Source organism: Schistocerca piceifrons, chromosome 1, assembly GCF_021461385.2.
Source record: "Schistocerca piceifrons isolate TAMUIC-IGC-003096 chromosome 1, iqSchPice1.1, whole genome shotgun sequence".
NCBI classification, from domain to species: Eukaryota; Metazoa; Arthropoda; class Insecta; order Orthoptera; family Acrididae; genus Schistocerca; species Schistocerca piceifrons.
In genome coordinates, this window is record NC_060138.1 from 1,221,277,252 (window position 1) to 1,221,301,171 (window position 23,920).

Consider the following 23,920-nt stretch of genomic DNA (forward strand, 5'->3'; position numbering starts at 1 on the left):
AATTCAGTTATTAAAGATTTACAGGATGTCTACCCAGATATGGATTGAAACGAAACATTAAAAATTGGTTCAAATGGCTCTGAGCACTATGGAACTTAACTTCTGACAAGGGAACCTCCCCATCGCACCCCCTCAGATTTTGTTATAAGTTGGCACAGTGGATAGGCCTTGAAAAACTGGACACAGATCAATCGAGAAAACACGAAGAAGTTGTGTGGAACTACGAAAAAAATAAGCAAAATATATGAACTGAGTAGTCCATGCGCAACATATGCAACATTAAGGATATTGTGAGCTCAGGAGCGCCGTGGTCCCGTGGTTAGGGTGAGCTGCTCCGGGGTGAGAGTTCCTTGGTTCAAGTCTTCCCTTCGAGTGAAAAATTTATTTATTTTCTTTATTTTCGCAAAGTTATGATCTGTCCGTTCGTTCATTGACGTCTCTGTTCACTGTAATAAGTTTAGTGTCTGTGTTTAGCGACCGCACCGCAAAACCGTGCGATTAGTAGACGAAAGGACGTGCCTCTCCAATGGGAACCGAAAACATTTGCTCGCAAGGTCATAGGTCAACCGATTCGTCCACAGGACAACACGTCTGATATATTCTATACGACACTGGTAACGGCATGTGCGTCACCTGACAGGAATATGTTGTCGACCCATCTAACTTGTACACTTGGCGAATGGGTAAAAAGATTCTTTTACCTTGCCGATTTAGGTTTTCTTGTGGATGTGATAATCACTCCCAAAAAAGTGATGAAAACATAAGAGTTTGTCACATGAACTGCAACAAATGACTGCAACAGTTTCATAGTCGCACAGTTTTCCCTGTGCTCTGTCAAAACATATGTTTTTAACGTTTTCAAATTTTTCCGTGTGTAGACCGTCAAATCCCGCATGTGTCCAAGCAAATCTGAACATGTCCTGGAATTTTGGAGAGCGAAGTTGATTATGTTTGAGTGCCTTAACTTTGATAATAGTCTGAAAATAAAAAAATATTCACTCGAGGCAGGTTTGAACCAAAGACCTTCCCTTTAGCAGCTGCTCACGCTAACCACGGGACCATGGCGCTTCAGAGTTCACGGTGCCGTTGATGCTGCCTATCTTGCACATGGACTACTCAGTTTGTATATTTTGATTATTTTTTTCATAGTTCCACACAACTTCTTCCTGTTTTCTCGATTGATCTGTGTTCAGTTTTTCAAGGCCTATCCACTGTGCCAACTAGTAATTAAATCTGAGGGGGGTGCGATGGGGAGGTTCCCTTGTGAGGTCATCAGTCCCCTAGAACTTAGAACTACTTAAACCTAACTAACCTAAGGACATCACACACATGCATGCCCGAGGCAGGATACGAACCTGCGACCGTAGAGGTCGCGCGGTTCCAGACTGAAGCACCTAGAACCAATCGGCCACCCCGGCCGGCAAACGAAACATAAAATAAGTCAGTTCTGTAAACAGAATACTAATACTTCTAGCAGCTGAGGACTGGTTAGATTGTCACTAAGCTCGTTAAAAAGCACTTTATGAATCTCAAAGTCCTGTAGGATACTCAATACTAAAGTACCATCTGAATGGACGAAGTTTAAGTCCCGCAGGACATCCAGCCGTTTAAAAGTTGAACAGGAATAAATTTACAAGTCCACTAAACGCCACGTCGACGAAGCCCCCGTCTTCTCTGGCGAGGAGGCCACGAACACTCCATGTTCACAGCTGGCAACTCCATGCTCAAGAAGTCAGACATCGTGAAGGCATTCTCGAGTGAGAATCCTGACTGATGGAATCCTTACATAATCGGCTCCTGGCCCAGGAAAACCCAATCAGAGCGAACTGGTCTGGACTCAGCACTGCGATAAACACTACTCGGTGCTTGTATACAGCTGGACTTATTTTCGATCTCGTGTCTTTCGGAAGAGAAAACGTCCACGTCCTTGCAGCTCACGACCTCTGGCGGTGTTTGGGTCGCCTCCTAGTGGACGGTCCGTACATGGCCGTCTGTCTTCAGAAAAACTGTCCAGTTAGTTATACATCTTCGAAGCACTGATCTGATTTTGGTTTATGACACTGCAGACGTTAAGCCTCGGTGTAGCAAGGTTCTGCGAGAGTGAAAATTCTGTAAAAGTCATAGTATTCTTTATTTTCTTTGTTCATGATTGCTCAATGCGGTTATTGTAGGCTGTGCTAATAAAATGTAAATTATAACTAAGGAGTCCTTTCCTGTGCTAATAAAATGTAAATTATAAGTAGGGCGCCCCTTCTTGAATTGGATTTGATACGAATTAATGCTATTACTGTAGATGCTTCCTAAATGTTGTTGCACACCTCTCAATCTGGCACCACCACTCCTAATTACTGCTATAAATACGGACAGAGCTGAACTGCCTACCTCAGCAGAGAGTGCTCTTATTTATACATACATAGAACATCTACATCTACATCCATACTCCGCAAGCCACCTGACGGTGTGTGGCGGAGGGTACCTTGAGTACCTCTATCGGTTCTCCCTTCTATTCCATTCTCGTATTGTTCGTGGAAAGAAGGATTGTCGGTATGCCTCTGTGTGGGCTCTAATCTCTCTGATTTTATCCTCATGGTCTCTTCGCGAGATATACGTAGGAGGGAGCAATATACTGCTTGACTCTTCGGTGAAGGTAAGTTCTCGAAACTTTGACAAAAGCCCGTACCGAGCTACTGAGCGTCTCTCCTGCAGAGTCTTCCACTGGAGTTTATCTATCATCTCCGTAACGCTTTCGCGATTACTAAATGATCCTGTAACGAAGCGCGCTGCTCTCCGTTGGATCTTCTCTATATCTTCTATCAACCCTATCTGGTACGGATCCCACACTGCTGAGCAGTATTCAAGCAGTGGGCGAACAAGCGTACTGTAACCTACTTCCTTTGTTTTCGGATTGCATTTCCTTAGGATTCTTCCAATGAATCTCAGTCTGGCATCTGCTTTACCGACGATCAACATTATATGATCATTCCATTTTAAATCACTCCTAATGCGTACTCCCAGATATTTTATGGTATTAACTGCTTCCAGTTGCTGACCTGCTATTTTGTAGCTAAATGATAAAGGATCTATCTTTCTGTGTATTCGCAGCACATTACACTTGTCTACATTGAGATTCAATTGCCATTCCCTGCACCATGCGTCAATTCGCTGCAGATCCTCCTGCATTTCAGTACAATTTTCCATTGTTACAACCTCTCGATACACCACAGCATCATCCGCAAAAAGCCTCAGTGAACTTCCGATGTCATCCACAAGGTCATTTATGTATATTGTGAATAGCAACGGTCCTATGACACTCCCCTGCGGCACACCTGAAATCACTCTTACTTCGGAAGACTTCTCTCCATTGAGAATGACATGCTGCGTCCTGTTATCTAGGAACTCCTCAATCCAATCACACAATTGGTCTGATAGTCCATATGCTCTTACTTTGTTCACTAAACGACTGTGGGGAACTGTATCGAACGCCTTGCGGAAGTCAAGAAACACGGCATCTACCTGTGAACCCGTATCTATGGCCCTCTGAGTCTCGTGGACGAATAGCGCGAGCTGGGTTTCACATGACCGTCTTTTTCGAAACCCATGCTGATTCCTACTGGCTTCTAGCAAATTTGAATATTGCATGAGTTACAGCCAAAACTTTCCAGAAATTACAAATGTATGCGCAAGTCAGCTCGGTAACCCAGCCGACGCCAGCCAGTGACTGTAACCAGCACATTACGGCGGACGGTGTGCAGGAGGCAGCGATGTGAAGCACAAAAACCTCAGTCACCATGTGATTAGTCATTTAGGCTTTCAACTGCGTCCCTGCGTCCTTGGATTATTCCAGACAGTGTTTATCAAGACAGGTACAATCAAATCTGAGTACACGTCGTGAAACGGAAGTGTACCTTGGAGGGGTGGTTCTTCCTGCTGCAGTAAACGGTGTACTGCGTGATGAGGCCGTTGGGCTGCTCAGGAGGCAGCCACGACACGAGGATGGAGTCTGAAGTCAGCGTCAGGGCCTTCACAGCAGCCGGTGGTCCGGGAACTGCAAGGGACGAGAAGAAAACGTTACTAAATCAACAGCTGCCGTAGTGAGTATTAGGATATTAATACAGGCACTCTTAAGAGAGCTGGATGATAATAAAAGGATCATGTGACGAGCGTAGAAAGTTAAGACCTTCAGACAAACATTTCTCCGTCAGTGTATACTATTACTTCCTCTGATATTCAAAGTTTCATAGGTCACTAGTTCGAACCCAGCCACTGTTTAAATTTTTAATAAAAATGGTTATCCAAGACTTCCGGAATAAGGAGAGACCCTAGTACTTGCGAAAGAAGGCAAAGGAACACAATCTTGGCTTTGGGGTGGGAAACTATCCCGAAAAGGGGGTAAATCAGCAGGAGAGTGCGCAAGGCCATGACAGCCACTACACGAGGCCCGTAACAGAAAGAAGCGTCCTGTGCGCGAATACCTAAGTCCCAGCGGTAAACACGAGGCGACTCATTGACAGCGTGATTAATGGGCCATTGCGGGTAGTTTAGGCTTTAGCGTCGGCGATAGTACGGAAGTGGTTGCGACAATTGTGAACCGTGTTCTCGGAAACGTAGGCCGATTGTTCGAGTACTGCACTTGAGACCTCTCATTTCCCATTATGGCCCTATAAGTGTCTGCGGCACTCGACAACTGAACGGTAACTGTTATCACGAGAAAAAAGCAATACTTTTCGGTTCACGGATGTACACTCGTTTCCGTTTGGTTCTTGCTGCTACTTACTATTTAAATTCTGGCAGCGGGCAGCGTCGTTGAAAAATAATTGTTCAAAAGAGAAGATTATGGTTTAGCAGACCTTCTGATAGAGAAATATTGGGGAAAGAAATCGATCTCCCCCTTTTCAATGAAATCAACGCAACGTTTGCCACCATGGAGCTAAGAACATAATGGAAAACTTAAATCTGCGGGTATTTACGGAAAACTGAACACTGCTACTATCGTACACGATTTCATTATCTTTACCACTACGCCTCTTACCACCTCGCTTGTTAAAATGATAATGAAAATTGCCAGCAGCTAAAATATTTTGAAAACAAGCTGTTATGAAAATAGTGTAACCAGATAGTTAAGCACTTTACGGTCTTTAAATTGTATTCCAACAGATACTATTAATAAATTTCGGTAAAACTGTAAAATTTAAATTAACAGTATCGTATAATGGAACAACAGTAAAATACGTCAAAATTAAGGTGTTGAGAATGAGAATGGCAAGTTGAGGAGAGGGTGGGGTGTGGAGGTTGGGGGTGTAACCACTACGGTGGTAAGATGTGAAGAGTGGGTGAGGAAGTTTTTATTTAGTCACACGGTTTGATTGGAGAAATCCGAATAAGGGATTTGTCCAGGAAAGAATGTCGAACGGCTGCTGATGATTTAAGCGGTATGCCAGGATCTAGAACTTTCCGATAAATCTTACGATCAGATGAAGTCGGGTTCTTTCCCGTTGCTACAAGCACTGACTCGCATTTATCAACACGTAAGACATCTAGCAGTCAGTACACGACGTGGAATCATTGACTAAGCCTTTCTTTGTTTCTTTATAAAATTCCACCGACGGCCCCTTCTTGTAGACAAGAAGTGAGAATTTGAGTGTGCTGCTTAACCAGTGTGATGAATACAAGTTGAGGCAGCTCCGACAGTCCGCTGGAAATACGAGTGTGTCCAGAAAGAGCAAATATGTCCCCTGGAGAAACTGTGCCGATAGAAACTGAAGAATCACAGCAAATATGTAGCGGGCAATGTAGTGAATATTCTGCGTAGTTTTTAACAATTGTGGCTTCCGTAAATGACATCGAATTATTTTCTTTCTGTTGTGATCGTGAGTCGCTGCCCCTAGACGGTAGACTTCCCTCAGACAGAGTAAGTTACGCCGCATGGCCTATGCGCCAGGCGAAGCGAGTCGGCCAGCAAATCCTAGCGGCTCACGGCAGAGGTCGCCAGCAGAGCGGGGCAATAGGGACGAAAATACAGGAACACCGCGAGAAGTGCGTGCTTGAACATAAATGCAGATATTAGGCAAGGCTGTAGGCGGTGCTGTCGTATTTAACCACGAGCGGCACGTGTGCAATGTCCTCAAGGCGTTGAAAGTGTCTGTCGTATTCCCGACAGTGTTCTGTGCACTTCTGAGTGCATTATGTAGGAACTCAGTGAATTCGATTGTGGGTAAATTGCGTGTGCTCCCATAGTGGGTGCTTACCTAACCAAGTAGCCGAAATGTTTGGTGTTTCAAGAGGTATAGCATACACCGAAAGCGGAAAAACATCGCCCGTTAAGTACAGGGCGGACTAAAGTGTGTAATGAGACGTGAAGGACGTTCATTGAAGAGGATTGTGACGGAAACTAAGAGCACGGCAGCTGAAAAAGTCAATGCACAACTGGATGGTGCTCCCTTGCAAACCCTATGAGCACTAAAACAACCGGAAGTTAGCATTATAAGCAGAGAATTTAAGGGTGAGCTGGAATTCCAGAACTACTCATCAGTGATGCATAAACCCGCAACACGAAAATTTGGAATACAGAGCAATGGGAGATTGTCATTTGGTCGGATGAGTCTTGTTTCACCTTATTTTCAACTTCAGGCCGTGTTAACATCTCAAGAGCGAAACGTGAGTGGGGTTTGGTGATGATTTGAACAGCCATACCGGGGTATTCGATGAACCCCATAGTTACTCCGGTGCCAAAGATTAATTGGCCGGTTTGGCTGATCAGATGCAATGTGATGCTGTTTTCCAAGACGATAGTGCCCCGTTCACACAGCTCGTGTCTTCCACAACTGGTTTTGTGAACACGTGGCCGTCATAGTCACCACATCTCAGTGTTATTGAGCCTTTGTTGTCTACTTCGGACAGATGGGTGCATTATCGCTACCCACTTCCCTCATCGTTACCTGAACTTAGCACTATTTAGAAAGAAGAATGGTATGCGAGTACCTTTAAAACCATAAAAGACCTGTATTTATCCATTCTAGGACGGCTGGTAGCTATTTTGAACGCCAACGGGAATATCACACCGTTTTAATGTGTTGTGTTTCGGGCGTTTTCGTATTTATTTTACCCCCTGTAAGTCGCGCTTTGCTGATTTACTGTCAGAATGTGTTCAAGAGTGCGTTCCTGCTACAGTTCCAGCGACAGCCTGTCGTTGTTCCAGTTCCAGTCGCCGTCGCCACTACTCTTCCAGTTCATCGTAGTTTACCTGTCCGAAGAAGGTCCCGCTGCAGTTCCACCACTCATAACACTGCCACGCAATGCTTATGGCGGACAGAAGACTGTAAAGGTCACCAGTTGGACTTTTTCTCAGAGCGGTTCTGTCACTGGATAGTATATTGTAACATGATCTCTTAAAACTGAATATTTGTATGTTATCGAACAAATGAGTTGTAGTCATTCCAGTAGTTGTGCTTGCATGTATGCAACTCTGAAATTTGGTTGGGAGCAGAGCCCCTATCAACACTGACGTCAGCTGCACCTTGTATTGTATTGTATGATATTGAACTGGGGACCTAGGCCTCGCTCCCGCCGTAGCCCAAAACAGGCTAAAGCAGTCCACTCACCCCATCGCCGCCCCACACCGAACCCATGGTTACTGTGCGGTTCGGCCCCCAGTGGACCCATCGGGAACGTCTCATTCTAGACGAGTGTAACTCCATTCTTTGCGTGATAGAGTAATTATTGCGTAAGCGTACGTGGAGACAGTGTTTGCGCAGATCACCGACATAGTGTAACTGAGGTGGAATAAGGGGAACCAGCCTGCATTCGCCGAGGCAGATGGAAAACCACCCTAAAAGCCATCCACAGACTGGCCGGCACACCGGACCTCGACACTACTCCACCAGGCGGATTCGTGCCGGGGACCCGCACGCCTTCCCTCCCGGAAAGCAGTGCGGCAGACCGCACGGCTAACCGGGCGGGCCAGCTGCACCTTACTGTTTGTTGTCATCGTGCACTTTCAAAGGAACCATATGATATACCTTTTCCGTGGCACTGGAAAAAGCGTTCGAAGAGGACTTCAGTGAGATAGTATGTGTGAAACATTAAATAGCACAAAGATAAGAGCTCGCAAACCACCGACCCAGCATCAAAAGAAGAGGTTCCACAACCGTCACCGCTTCTGTGTGAAATGTAAGCAAAGATGTAACTAGGGTAAGTTGCGTGTGTTGATTATTACGACTATTACGTTAAGAACTCAAAAGTTTGACCCTGAAAACTGATATATGTTAGAAAGCGGTCCTGGATGAGTAACTCTACACTTTGCATTGAACTGCATTTGGACTTATCGTAGAACAGCCTCGTCACATAGGGAGTCGTCGGTTTTCCCTTGTAAACATTTAATTTTTCCCCTCAGAGGAGAGTCCAGACATATTTAGTCTGGTAGCCTGTGGGCCATTTTGTGTTGCATAGGAGCGCCCACATCCCCTTGCAGTTTGGGTAGATCCCATCCGGAGAGTTCCAATCGATATACAAAATCTTTGCCATTTGCTTTTGAGGATGTTACGTCTGTCTAGGATTAAATACATAGGAATTACGATTTCGCAGAACGCTTACTTGGTTGATCCCACATGTGGATTCTACTTTATTACTGCTAAAATTTTAGTTGCATCTCTCATCTTTTTCGTTGGCGTACTTTACTCTTCCACTTGCAGATTCTTAAAAAAAGTTTAATAACGGTTGCTAATACAGGTCATAATGGATTTGCACGAACAGGAGCCTTTGAGCATACAATTGCAGCGCTACTATGACAGTTCGGTGACATTCTCCACTATTTCTTCGACTGTCGCATATGCAGTGTAGTACGAATAGCGTTAGGAGCAAGTAGGTTGATCGCAGCAGCAGAGCACAAACTAAAGGGCTTCTTGCTCGCAGGTGAACACACGAAATGGATCGGAATCGCGCGTTTGGTAACATCTGGCACACTGCAGGCGTTTGATGAACTCTTGTCCAGACAGCGCGACATTGGTTTGCGACGCTGCTATATTGTCACTATTTGATCAAGTTACACACATGTTGTGATACTGAAGAACTCATCAAAGGCTCTTTCCAAGGCTGCAGAAAGAAACTGCACTTTTAATAAAAGACGGTGATAGCTAGCTTCTCAGTTTGACAACAATAGACCATAATAATAAAATAAAAAAATATGACGCCCAAGAAGGAGTTATCTGAAAGGGACGGAAATAGGTAGAAGTAATGCACACACACACACACACACACACACACACACACACACACAGACAAACAAATGATTACAATTTCAAAGAAATTGGATAATTTTAATAAGAGAAAGAGCAGCACAAATTGAGTTGGTCAATAACGCGTTGGTTCACCTCTGGCCCATATAAAAGCAATTACTAGGTTTGGATTTGACTGACAGAGTTTTTAGATTTCGACCTGAGGGCACATTATATCCAATTGGCACATTCAAAATTCCAACCTGGTTGGAGGGTCCTGCCCATAAAGCTCCATACGTTCTGAGTTGGGGAGGGATCCGTCGATATCGTTGGCCAACTTAGGGTTTGGCAAGCACGACGACAGACAACACAAACTCACGCCGTATGCACATGGGCATTATCTGGCTGAAATATAAGACCTGGGTGGCTTGCCGTGAAGGGCAACAAAACGAGGCGTGGAATTTTTTCAGTGATTTCATGATGCCTTCAGCTGCCATTCTCTTTATTTCATGTATGATTGTACATTTTCATCCTTAGGCCATTTAACGGAAGCATTATACACTGGATATATTAGTGTGGTTTATGGTTTTTAACATAGGAGTAAGTCATGTTTCTAGATACACTAGGCGCATTATAACTTACTTTATAAACGATTCTTTAGTAATATATTATGCCATGTAAGTCTCTGTTCCTATGACTGCACGTAGTAGTCATAAAATAAATTAGAAAAGGTTTTTCGCTATTATAGGAGCATGTTACTTTCGAGCAATTGTTGCTAAGCTCTTACACATAAGGTCTTATTCTTATACATAAGGTCGATGTTGTTAACGTTCTTACGCTAGGAAGATTACATACACATCAAAAAAAGTTTTGCATCACCTCTTGTTACCAGAATTCCTGAAGATAGACGTTGACTGTGGATATTGTATTACAGACACAGTGCCTTTGACTGTTCAGAGATGCCACTAAACTCGCCCAAACACCATGTATGAGCAGCGTCTATTAGACGGAGAGGGTCCGACAGCCGATCAGTTCCAGTAATTCCAACAGGAAGGAGGTACGCGGCTCGTGTTGTCTGTAGTTCAACCGTGCCAAGACGGTCAATACCGCGATTCGTCCGCATTGTTACTTCGTGCCAGGAAGGGCTCTCAAAAAGGGAAGTGTCCAGGCGTCTCGGAGTGCCGCTACCTACGGATTATGGTTCGGAGGAACCCTGACAGCAACGCCACCATAATTGAATATTGTTTTTCATCCAGCCACAGGACGTGGTGTTACGACTCAAACTCTGCGTAATAGGCTGCATGATGCGGAACTTCACTCCCGACGTCCATGACGAAGTTCATCTTTGCAACCACGACACCATGCAGCGCGGTACAGATGGGCCCAACAACATGCCGAGTGGACCGCTCAGGATTGTCATCATGTTCTCTCCAGCGATGAGTGGCGCGTTTGCCTCCCACCAGACAATCGTCGGAGACGTGTTTGGAAGCAACCCTGCCAGGCTGAACGCCTTAGACACACTGTCCAGCGAGTGCAGCAAGGTGCAGGTTCACTGCTGTTTTGGGGTGGCATTATGTGGGGCCGACATACGCCGCTGGTGGTCATGAAAGGCGCCGTAACGGCTATGCGATACGTGAATACCATCCTCCGACCGATAGTGCAACCATATTGGCAGCATATTGCCGAAGCATTCGTCTTCATGGACGACAATTCACGGCCCCATCGTGAACATCTTGTGAATGATTTCCTTCAGGGTAACGACATCGCGCGACTAGAGTGGCCAGCATGTTCTCCAGACATGAGCCCTATCGAACATGCCTGGGATAGATTGAAAAGACTGTTTATGGATGACGTGACCCACCAACCACTCTGAGGGATCTACGTCGAATCGCCGTTGAGGAGTGGGACAATATGGACCAACAGTCCCTTGTGGATAGTATGCCACGACGAATACAGGCATGCATTAATGCATGAAGACGTGCTACTGGGTATTAGAGGTAGCGGTGTGTACACCAATCTGTACCATCACCTCTGAAGATATCGCTGTATGGTGATACAACACGCAATGAGTGGTTTTCATGAGCAATAAAAAAGGCGGAAATGATGTTTATGTTGATCTGCATTCGAATTTTCTGTACTGACTCCGGAACTCTCGGAACCGAGGTGATGCAAAACTTTATTTTGATGTGTGTAATTATTTTACAGTGATTTAATAATTAACCTATATGTTTCTTTGTTCTCAGTTATATTTAATTATCGTGCATCATTGGCGTAAATATGACTGTATGAAATTTCTTGAAAATAACTTTTAACGTTTTTTCTGTTACTGTGGAAGCAAATCATTTTTGAATAGTTGTTATAAAAATCTGTATATAACACGTCGATCGCAATAATGTAATGAAACAGTACGGAAAATATGACAGATGAGTAAAAACTGCTTTATGATTGCAGATTACAATCATGTTTATTAATGAGCGATAATTATACATTCTATGGTTCCATAATGCTTCGTCGTAGAACTGGTAAAAATTTGTCTATGAATTTTCCATTTCGCAGGTATTTTTGTTCATTAAAAACTCTGTCCGACTGCCTTTCAGATGGACGTAAATTTCAATTTCTTCCACTACGTCCATGATTTTTCCTTTCTATAACTTACGTAATATTTGAAGCGCTTCATCTGTATTAGGTACCCTGTGTCTGGCGTGTGCAGCAAAGGTGGACGGGTTACTATCGCTTATTGTCGTGTGTTGTTTAAACTGTGTACTAACTCTCCTTCCTGTTTGTCCGATATAAAAATATGAGAAGTGTTCGCAGTTAATATTGTTGATTTCTGGCTGCGAAAATGATCTGACTTAGTTGGTATGTGTCTCATTAATGGTTGTAGATTGTCAGTGCTCCTGTACCTACTGTATAATTTTGTGTTCTTGAAACATCCAGTAATTTTGTCTGGAACAATAGCTAGATATAGCCATACAAGAACTTTATTTTTCTGTTCTTCATTTGTGTCACTGGTTAAAGTTGTTTCATCTAGGGATTGGCATGTGTTTGATCGGTTTTCTTTTCGAATAAAGTATCCCCTAGTTTTTAGGATAACCGCTATTTTTAGCCATGTTTCGGAGAAGATCTAGTTCTTTCTCAAACTTTTTCTTTTCCAGCGGTAAGTTGATCAATGCGTTTATCATAGAATGAAAATATACGAGTCTGTGTGCACCAGGATGGCATGATTGGTCGTGGGTAATTATGCCTGTTGTCGTTCGTTTACGAAATATATCGAATGTGTGTTCAGACTTCTCATTTGAAATTTTTAAATAAAAAAAAAACTGAAGCATAGCTAATCACTGAAGGCGATGCTATTCCAGTCGGTGAGATTCCTGGCTGACTGTCGCCCACCATACGGCTGAGAACCAGGAGTGGTGGTCTGGGGTGCGGTTTCTTTTCATAGTGGGACCCTTCTGGTTGTCATCCACGGCTTCCTTATAACACAGTGGTACGTCGACGATATTGCAAGCCACGTTTTGTTTCCCTTCTTGGCAAGTCATCATGAGCTTACATTTCAGCAAGATAACGCTCTCCCGCACATGGTGCCAGTTTCTACTGATTGTCTTCGTGCTTGGCTAACCATAAAAAGGTCGCCGAATCTGTCACCAGTTGAGAATTGATCGCGTAACTAATGACGAGGTATTGAATAGAATTTGGGAGAAGAGAAATTTGTGGCACAACTTGACTAGAAGAAGGGATCGGTTGGTAGGACATTTAGTAGGACATTTAGTATTGGAGGGCAGCATGGAGGGTAAAAACCGTAGAGGGAGACCAAGAGATGAATACACTGAGCAGATTCAGAAGATGTAGGTTGCATTAGGTACTGGGAGATGAAGAAGCTTGCACAGGATAGAGTAGCATGGAGAGCTGCATCAAACCAGTCTCTGGACTGAAGACCACAACAACAACAAATCAAGAATGAATTTTTATTTAAATAATTACTTTCTACTTTTTAACTATTGAATACAAAACTATTAAATATAAGGAGAATTATTGAGATGTTAACCTACCATCCTGTTCTGTTGAGCAGAAGACAGCGTGGCTCATGACTCCGTCTCCAACATTTGTGAAAGCCAACAACCTCAGGGAGTAATTTGTGAACTTGAGAAGGCCATGCAGGTAGGTTTCCAAATTGGGCGTCCTCTTCACTTCACTTCCTACCGTTCGAAGATCTGAAAGTATTTAATTGGAATTCAGGTATTGGGATGTACTCCAGTAGAATTGTTGATGCAGGACAGCATTTGAGATAATACATCTACATCTACATTTATACTCCGCAAACCACCCAATGGTGTGTGGCGGAGGGCACTTTACGTGCCACTGTCATTACCTCCCTTACCTGTTCCAGTCGCGTATGGTTCGCGGGAAGAACGACTGCAGGAAAGCCTCCGTGCGCGCTCGAATCTCTCTAATTTTACATTCGTAATATCCTCGGGAGGTATAAGTAGGGGGAAACAATATATTCGATACCTCATCCAGAAACACACCCTCTCGAAACCTGGACAGCAAGCAACACCGCGATGCAGAGCGCCTCTCCTGCAGAGTCTGCCACTTGAGTTTGCTAAACATCTCCGTAACGCTATCACGCTTACCAAATAACCCTGTGACAAGACGCTCCGCTCTTCTTTGGATCTTCTCTATTTCCTCTGTCAACCCGACCTGGTACGGATCCCACACTGATGAGCAATACGCATGTATAGGTCGAACGAGTGTTTTGTAAGCCACCTCCTTTGTTGATGGACTACATTTTCTAAGGACTCTCCCAATGAATCTCAACCTGGTACCCGCCTTATCAACAATTAATTTTATATGATCATTCCACTTCAAATCATTCCTCACTCATACTCCCAGATATTTTACAGAAGTAACTGCTACCAGTGTTTGTTCCGCTTTCACATAATCATACAATAGACGACCCTTCTTTCTATGTATTCGCAATACATTACATTTTTCTATGTTAAGGGTCAGTACCAAAGGTCTGCAGTCAGTCCTGTCGACGATGCTGCAGATGGTGAGCTCTGCTTTCATCCCGCTAGCGAGACTGGCAGTCTTCACCAAATCAGATAGCCGCCAGAAGCCAGAGAGGATTTCCTCTGATCCATAGCGACACACATCATTGGTGCCGACATGAGCGACCCCCTGCAGATGGGTGCACCCAGTACCCTTCATGGCATCTGGAAGGACCCTTTTCACATCTGGAATGACTCCCCCCGGTATGCACACGGAGTGCACATTGGTTTTCTTCCCCTCTTTTGCTGCCATATCCTTAAGGGGCCCCCTTACGCGCCTGACATTGGAGCTCCCAACTACCAGTAAGCCCACCCTCTGCGACTGCCCGGATCTTGCAGACTGAGGGGAAACCTCTGGAACAGGACAAGCAGCCACGTCCGGCCAAAGATCAGTATCAACCGGAGACAGAACCTGAAACCGGTTCGTCAGACAAACTGGATAGGCGTTCTGTTCAGCCCTCCAGAATGTCTTTCGCCCCCTGCCACACCTCGAGACGACCTCCCACTCTACCACGGGTGAGGGGTCAGCCTCAACGTGGGCAATATCCCGGGCAGCCACAGCCGTAGTCCGATCGGGGGATGCGTGGGACGAGCTGGCCGTCCCCGACAAACCCCCATCCGGACGCCCACAGTGATGCCCATTGGCAACAGCCTCAAGCTGTGTGACCGAAGCCAACACTGCCTGAAGCTGGGAGCGAAGGGACGCCAACTCAGCCCGCATTCGAACACAGCAGTCACAGTCCCTATCCATGCTAAAAACTGTTGTGCAAAGAACGTCTGAAATAATCTACGGAGAGCACAAACAATTCGACACAAAATTTAAACGGTTATTAAAATACAAGATTGCCTAGTAAATGCAGTAATGCTGCTACTTGCGCACTGCTGACACACTGCTCGGCGGCAGAAGGAGACTACGCGATTTTACACTATTCAGGTACTAAAGCGCGATGCTACAACTCTCAAATACTATAATACGCCCGAAATTTATGAATTAAACAATACAAGTACCCAAAAACACGCAAAGAAATTAAGAATTAAACTATGTAACAAATAAGTGAGCTAAGAGTATACGACTTGCTGCTGGCAGGTGCTTATCCAACGGCGGCAGGGAGCACACTACTACGTATGTTGTACAGGGTGGTTATAATTAAACTTTCGCTGCAAGAGACAGTGTAGAATGTATCCAACTTTGTAGGAATGGTGTTCATACTGTGCGTTGCAGGATTAACATTGTTAGTAGTGTTAGTGTCACGTCTTGCCGTTAGGCGCCCGTACTGGTATGGCAACGTAAAACTCGGTCTCCGTGGACCAAAGGAATGGCCCGGCCGGAGTGGCCGTGCGGTTCTAGCCGCTACAGTCTGGAGCCGAGCGACCGCTACGGTCGCAGGTTCGAATCCTGCCTGTCCTTAGGTTAGTTAGGTTTAAGTAGTTCTAAGTTCTAGGCGACTGATGACCTCAGAAGTTAAGTCGCATAGTGCTCAGAGTCATTTGAACCATTTGAACCAAAGGTATGCTGTGTGAATGTCACAAGGTGCTGTGAGGTGCTTCTGCAACATGTGATCCCTGCTCTACGGAAAGGGGAGCTTTGGACTCAATTGCTCAACCGTTTTGCTGCATGATGGAGCTCCACTTCACGTTGCTCGCTTAGTCACTCCGTAACACATTTGTGGAAAAGCGAACATTGGCTGATCGTTCCATAGCTTTCATATGGCATCATATTTTGGGGTAATTCATCACTGAGGAATAAAGTATTTATTGCACAAAAGCGTGTAATCAGAATAATAGCTGGAGTCCCCCAAGATCATCCTGCAGACATTTATTTAAGGATCTAGGGATATTCACAGTAGCTTCTCAGTATATATACTCTCTTATGAAATTTGTTATTAACAACCAAACCCAATTCAAAAGTAATAGCAGTGTGCGTAACTACAACACTAGGAGAAAGGATGATCTTCACTATTCAAGATTAAATCTAACTTTGACACAGAAAGGGGTGAATTATACTGGCACTAAAGTCTTTGGTCACTTACCAAATAGTATCAAAAGTCTGACAGATAACCAACAAGTATTTAAGAAGAAATTAAAAGAATTTCTGAATGACAACTCCTTCTACTCCATAGAGGAAATTTTAGATATCAATTAAGAAAAAAAAACAAAAAATATTAAAAATAAAAAATAAAAAAATAAAAACCACAAAAAATAAAAAAGGTGTTATATTAACTTAAGTATGTTGTTAAATTAACTTAATTATGTCATGTATTGGAAAATTTGACTCGTTCCACATCATTACGAAATATCGTATTCATGATCCATGGAACTAGTATTAATCTAATCTAATTTAATCTAATAGAGCGTGCCCACCGAGATCATCAGATCTGAACCCGTGTGATTTCTGGGTGTGTGGTTACCTGAAGGACAGGGTTTGTCAACAGGACACTAACACGTGTTGAAGGTTGAAGATGAGCATAGGGAGGGAGGTGGCTAGCATCCCATCCAAGGTGTTTCGGGCAGCAGTCGTCGATGCTCATGATTGTCACATTGAGCAACGTTTGTAACCCGGAACGTGAATTCAGTATGCGATTAACATATGTTACTCTCACATGTGGAAATTAAAATGAATTATTTCAGTGGTTTATTTGTCTTTCCTCTTGCGCATGCCCTTGAAAACGTTTCCACAAAGCATCATTGTCCTACGATCAAACGTTTTTCATGTGGTACCTCTCAAGTAGCGAAAGTTTAATTATACAGGGTTATTACAAATGATTGAAGCGATTTCACAGCTCTACAATAACTTTATTATTTGAGATATTTTCACAATGCTTTGCACACACATACAAAAACTCAAAAACTTTTTTTAGGCATTCACAAATGTTCGATATGTGCCCCTTTAGTGATTCGGCAGACATCAAGCCGATAATCAAGTTCCTCCCACACTCGGCGCAGCATGTCCCCATCAATGAGCTCGAAAGCATCATTGATGCGAGCTCGCAGTTCTGGCACGTTTCTTGGTAGAGGAGGTTTAAACACTGAATCTTTCACATAACCCCACAGAAAGAAATCGCATGGGGTTAAGTCGGAAGAGCGTGGAGGCCATGACATGAATTGCTGATCATGATCTCCACCACGACCGATCCATCGGTTTTCCAATCTCCTGTTTAAGAAATGCCGAACATCATGATGGAAGTGCGTTGGTGCCCCATCCTGTTGAAAGATGAAGTCGGCGCTGTCGGCCTCCAGTTGTGGCATGAGCCAATTTTCCAGCATGTCCAGATACACGTGTCCTGTAACGTTTTTTTTCGCAGAAGAAAAAGGGGCCGTAAACTTTAAGCCGTGAGATTGCACAAAACACGTAAACTTTTGGTGAATTGCGAATTTGCTGCACGAATGCGTGAGGATTCTCTACCGCCCAGATTCGCACATTGTGTCTGTTCACTTCACCATTAAGAAAAAATGTTGCTTCATCACTGAAAACAAGTTTTGCACTGAACGCATCCTCTTCCATGAGCTGTTGCAACAGCGCCGAAAATTCAAAGCGTTTGACTTTGTCACCGGGTGTCAGGGCTTGTAGCAATTGTAAACGGTAAGGCTTCTGCTTTAGCGTTTTCCGTAAGATTTTCCAAACCGTCGGCTGTGGTACGTTTAGCTCCCTGCTTGCTTTTATTCGTCGACTTCCGCGGGCTACGCGTGAAACTTGCCCGCACGCGTTCAACCGTTTCTTCGCTCACTGCAGGCCGACCCGTTGATTTCCCCTTACAGAGGCATCCAGAAGCTTTAAACTGCGCATACCATCGCCGAATGGAGTTAGCAGTTGGTGGATCTTTCTTGAACTTCGTCCTGAAGTGTCGTTGAACTGTTATGACTGACTGATGTGAGTGCATTTCAAGCACGACATACGCTTTCTCGGCTCCTGTCGCCATTTTGTCTCACTGCGCTCTCGAGCGCTCTGGCGGCAGAAACCTGAAGTGCGGCTTCAGCCGAACAAAACTTTACGAGTTTTTCTACGTATCTGTAGTGTGTCGTAACCATATGTCAATGAATGGAGCTACCGTGAATTTATGAAATCGTTTCAATCATTTGTAATAGCCCTGTAATCACTCTACACTCATGATACAAAACATTATGACCAACTTCTTAGCTGGTTGTTTGTCCGTTTTTGAGACGAAGTACATAACTGTTTCTGTATTTGAGGGATCTGACGGTTTGCTGGTAAATTTGTGGAGGTATATGACCATGTAATTCGCGTAAATAATGGGCCGCTGATTAGCGTGATGTCGCACGACAGTGACCCATACAGGTTCCACAGGATTTACATACGGCGAATTTGGTCACCGGGACATCATCGGAAGTTAATTAAAATGCTTCTCAAACCACTGCAACATGTTTCTGGCTCCGAGACACCACCCTCGGGGAAGGCATGAAGATGAAGGGATGACTCACATGCGGGAAGACAACGGTTCAATACCCCGTCGGGTCATGCTGATTTAGGTTTCCAGTGATTTCCCTAAATTGCTCCAGGTTCCTTTCAAAGGGCACGGGCGAATTCCTTCCCCATCCTTCCCTATTCCGATGAGACCGATGACCTCGCTGTCTGGTCTCCACCCCCAAAACAAACCATGAAGGGATGCAGGAGGTTCGCAGCCGTCAGCGCGTCTTCGATTACTAAGTCAGGTCCCATGCAAGCGTAGGAGAAAGTCTCCCATAGAATAATGCTGCTCCCACCAGCATGCGTAGCAGCGCGCTGCACGTTTCGAGCCGTCGCACACTTCGGTGACGGTGTTTATGGAGACGACCATCGAACTAGTGTAGCAAAAATGTGATTCATCCGAATAACCGACACGTTTCCAATGATCGACGGTCGAATCCCGACGGTCCCATGCCCACTGCAATCGTAATTGACGATGTCAGTGGGTCAATATATGAACAGTGGGGGTAGTCTGCTGCGGAGCTCCATGTTCAACAGTGTACGATGAACGTGGTGATCTGAAACACTTGTGCGTGCACCAGCATTCCGCTCTTTCAGCAGAGATGCCACGGATCACCACTTGTCCTATTTTACAGAGCAGACAAGTCTCCGAACCCCATGTCGTGGCCGGCCGTTGTGGCCGAGCGGTTCTAGGCGCTACAGACTGGAACCGCACGACCGCTACGGTCGCAGGTTCGAATCATGCCTTGGGCATGGATGTGTGTGATGTCCTTAGGTTAGTTAGGTTTAAGTAGTTCTCAGTTCTAGGGGACTGATGACCTTAGAAGTTAAGTCCCATAGTGCTCAGAGCCATTTGAACCATTTGAACCCACTTCGTGTGAAGGGTCGTGGACGTCCAATCATTTAGCGCCTAGTGATAGTTTCACTGTCCTTCTGCCTCTTTCCGTAGATGCTTCCTACGGTTTTCGAACTACTCGTTCACAGACTTCGTGTAATAATAATCTACCCTTTGTCAAAGTCGCTTATCTCAACGGATTTCCACATTTGCGACCCATATCTTCGCTAGAGTGATACCTCCTTCGTGTCTGCTCGACCTAGATACTTTTGTTACCGTGTCACGTGCCCTCAATGCCAACAAGCGGCATCAACGTCACGGTGGGCTGTGGTCATAATGTTTTGGCATATCAGTGTATACAGGGTGGTCCATTGACAGTCACCGGGCCAAATATCTCACGAAATAAGCATCAAACGGAAAAACTACAAAGAACGAAGCTCGTCTAGCTTGAAGGGGGAAACCAGATGGCGCTATCGTCCGTCCGCTAAATGGCGCTGCCATAGGTCAAACGGATGTCAACTGCGTCTTTTTAAATAGCAACCCCCATTTTTTATTACATATTCGTGCAGTACGTAAAGAAATATGAATGTTTTAGTTGGACCACTCTTTTCGCTTTGTGATAGATGGCGCTGTAATAGTCATAAACGTATATGTACGTGGTATCACGTAACACGGACTGTATTTGCTTCGTGATACATTACCCGTGTTAAAATGAACCGTTTACCCATTGCGGAAAAGGTCGATATCGTGTTGATGTATGGCTATTGTGATGAAAGTGTCCAACGGGCGTGTGCTATGTATGCTGCTCGGTATCCTGGACGACATCATCCAAGGGTCCGGACCGTTCGCCGGATAGTTACGATATTTAAGGAAACAGGAAGTGTTCAGCCACATGTGAAACGTCAGCCACGACCTGCAACAAATGATGATGCCCAAGTAGGTGTTTTAGCTGCTGTCGCGGCTAATCCGCACATCAGTAGCAGACAAACTGCGCGAGAATCGGGAATCTCAAAAACGTCGGTGTTGAGAATGCTACATCAACATCGATTGCACCCGTACCATCTTTCTAAGCACCAGGAATTGCATGGCGACGGCTTTGAACGTCGTATACAGTTCTCCCACTGGGCACAAGAGAAATTACGGGACGATGAAAGATTTTTTGCACGCGTTCTATTTAGCGACGAAGCGTCATTCACCAACAACGGTATTGGGCAACGGAAAATCCACGATGGCTGCGACAAGTGGAACATCAGTGAACTTGGTGGGTTAATGTATGGCGCGGCATTATGGGAGGAAGGATAATTGGCTCCCATTTTATCGATGGCAATCTAAATGGTGCAATATAGGCTGATTTCCTACTTAATGTTCTACCGATGTTACTACAAGATGTTTCACTGCATGACAGAATGGCGATGTACTTCCAACATGATGGATGTCCAGCTCATAAATCGCGTGTGGTTGAAGCGGTATTGAAGAACATATTTCATGACAGGTGGATTGGTCGTCGAAACACCATACCATGGCCCGCACCGTCACCAGATCTGACGTCCCCGGATTTCTTTCTGTGGGGGAAGTTGAAGGATATTTGCTATCGTGATCGACCTACAACGCCTGACAACATGCGTCGGCGTATTATCAATGCATGTGCGAACGTTTCGGAAGGTGAACTACTCGCTGTTGAGAGGAATGTAGTTACCCGTATTGCCAAGTGCACTGATGTTGACGGACATCATTTTGAGCATTTATTGTATTAATGTGGTATTTACAGGTAACCAGCATGCGTTCTCAGAAATGATAAGTTCACAAAGGTACATTTATCACATTAGAACAACCGAAATAAAATGTTCAAACGTATCTACGTTCTGTATTTTAATTTATAAAACCTACCTGTTACCAACTGTTCGTCTAAAATTGTGAGCCATATGTTTGTGACTATTACAGCGCCATCTATCACAAAGCGAAAAAACTGGTCCAACTAAAACATTCAAATTTTTTTGCGTACTACACGAATATATATTAAAAAATGGGGGTTCCTATTTTAAAAAAAGCGCAGTTGATATCCGTTTGACCTATGGCAGTGCCATCTAGCAGGCCAACAATAGCGCCATCTGGTTTCCCCCTTTAAGCTAGACAAGTTTCGTTCTTTGTAGTTTTTTCGTTTGACTCTCATTTCGTGAGATATTTCGCCCGGTCACGGTCAATGGAACACCCTGTATAACTTCCTGGAATTTCGTGATTTGTCATTTGTTGCAAGAAACCTTCGGGAAGCTATCAAGGAACTGTCGAATCCACATCACGCAAAATCGCTGCTGTATTGAGAGCTGTGAAGCAGGTCGTCAAAATGTTTTGGCTCTGCAGTGTTTAGGCATTAACGTTTCAAACTCATATTGCTAGATTTATTGTTTGGGTTCAATGATAAACCCAAAAGAAAGGATTTTATTTTAGAAGTGAAACCCAACATACATAATTACGAGGAAAGAAACACAAAATTTAATTTTAGCTCTTATTTTCCTCGGAATTTCAGCGACTGAAAAGATTCATTAATACTGACTTAGTCCAAAACACTTGTTTATTATTATTCTTTCTTATAATCGGTTACATCTGTGCCATCTTTAGGCCAGAATGTTATTGCGGTGGTAATTCAGGAAGCAATGGAATAACAGTGCCCTATACAGGACACTACTCAGTCGGGAAAACGAAACAGCTCGTCTGAAAACGGCGAAGGTGAAACAAAATGAAAAAGTGACTTGCAATATCCCAAGAGAACTGAAAACACTGAGGTTTTATGAGCAGCTCGAAATATTCAGAAAACTGACAAAAGTAACAGTCTTCATTCAGTACCTGTAAATATAAATAAAAAGTTATGACAACAATGAATGATTAACAAGTAACAAGGAACCTCCATAAAGAAAGCAAGTGGTTTTGAAAGACTATGACACACGATAAATTAGTAGTGTTGTGAGTACATGAGTAACAACAGTTAATTTGGAACATTTTGTACATATATTACTACGAAACGGAACTCCTGTAACTGTTCACAATAGAAAATAAATACCACACGTGGTGGTAGAAGTAGTTGACGTAAATATTGAGAGGTATAATGTTTTTGATATATATTTCATAAATGTAAAAGCTTGCTATAACGTTTCTGTAGTGAAGGTTACGTAAGTACTGAATACATTTAATATATCATGTCAGCAATCGCAATACATTGATAAATAATTGTAGAAGCAGTATTAGACACAGGTGACATACAGTGTAACTTACTGTGATCGGTAACAACAGGCCTGTATATGACTTTGTATCCACGTATGATGCCGCCATGATTTTGGGGAGGTGGTGGTGACCAGCTGACCTTGACGCTTTGTGACGAGAGCGCAGAACAGGTTATGTTCTCCGGGGAAGCTTCTGGAACTAGAAGATGGATGGAGATACTCCTGTCATAATCTCCTAGATCGATTTTCACGGTATGACATGTAACAAAAATCCTGAAAGCACAACTTAACAGTAATTTCACAAGAGCAAGTGGTACCAGTAAGACGTACTTGAGTAATATCTCTGTAAAGAGTGAGACTTGGAAGCCGAGAGCAGCACAAGATAACAAAGCGCAGAGCCACACGTGATTTTATTACATGGTTAATACAAGCTGGTTAATAGAAGGTGTTATCAAAAACTTTCATACGATTTCCCATTTTTCACATGAATAAATATAGAAACTTGACATAAATTTGAAATTGAAGTTCGAATAAGTTTTTGCGCAGCGGGTGCCACATACACAAATTTATTGAAAGGCAGCTCCATTTTCACCATGGGAAGCAAATGATTGTAATTTTTAATACGTCCAAGTAATAATGGAATTGTTTCTTAAGTTTCGAAAACAAAGACTTAACTTGGCGCGAGTTTTAGATTTCCGGTTCGTCTGGATGACGATAGAGGCCTCCCGTGCAACTACCTCGCTTGCTTTCTGGTTCATTAACCAATATGCGTTGAGTCGAGACGACGAAAACACAGTAAGAAGAGACGTTTTGCACACTCTGTTTCAACAGGTGTGATTCAGTTGCAAATGTGCGACGCCGTTTCCGTCGAGGGTGCAGCATTGCACCTCTTGCGGCTCAAAGCATTCGGCGACAGCGCCAGCAGTTTCAAGATTGTTTGTTTCTATAGGGAGAACTCAACAGGTCGCCATTTTGCACCTAGTCCACAGCAGTCTACTTGTCGTGGCAGCTCATTCCTCATGAGTATATTTCGCTTGTTTTGTGTCAATGTTTATTCTTCGATTCTCACAGGATTCAGCTGCTACAAGCAGTTCATGATGGTGATACATAACAACGTATAGAGTTCTGAAAACTCATTCGGGACAAGGAGATGGAACATAAGTTTCCATTCACGTTTAGTTTTAAGGCAT

At 44.0% G+C, this 23,920-nt stretch overlaps 1 protein-coding gene across 1 annotated transcript in view; it reads right to left on the reverse strand.

Moving 5' to 3' along the window:
* LOC124779545 (Down syndrome cell adhesion molecule-like protein Dscam2) overlaps positions 1–23,920 on the reverse strand; it is a 291,097-nt gene that overhangs the window by 72,033 nt on the left and 195,144 nt on the right. Inside the window, exons 19-21 of the mRNA XM_047253718.1 lie at positions 22,783–22,929; positions 13,259–13,420; positions 3,906–4,045 (exon numbers count right to left, since the gene is read on the reverse strand). Coding sequence (XP_047109674.1) covers positions 3,906–4,045; positions 13,259–13,420; positions 22,783–22,929 — 449 coding nt within the window. The remainder of the gene's footprint in view (positions 1–3,905; positions 4,046–13,258; positions 13,421–22,782; positions 22,930–23,920) is intronic.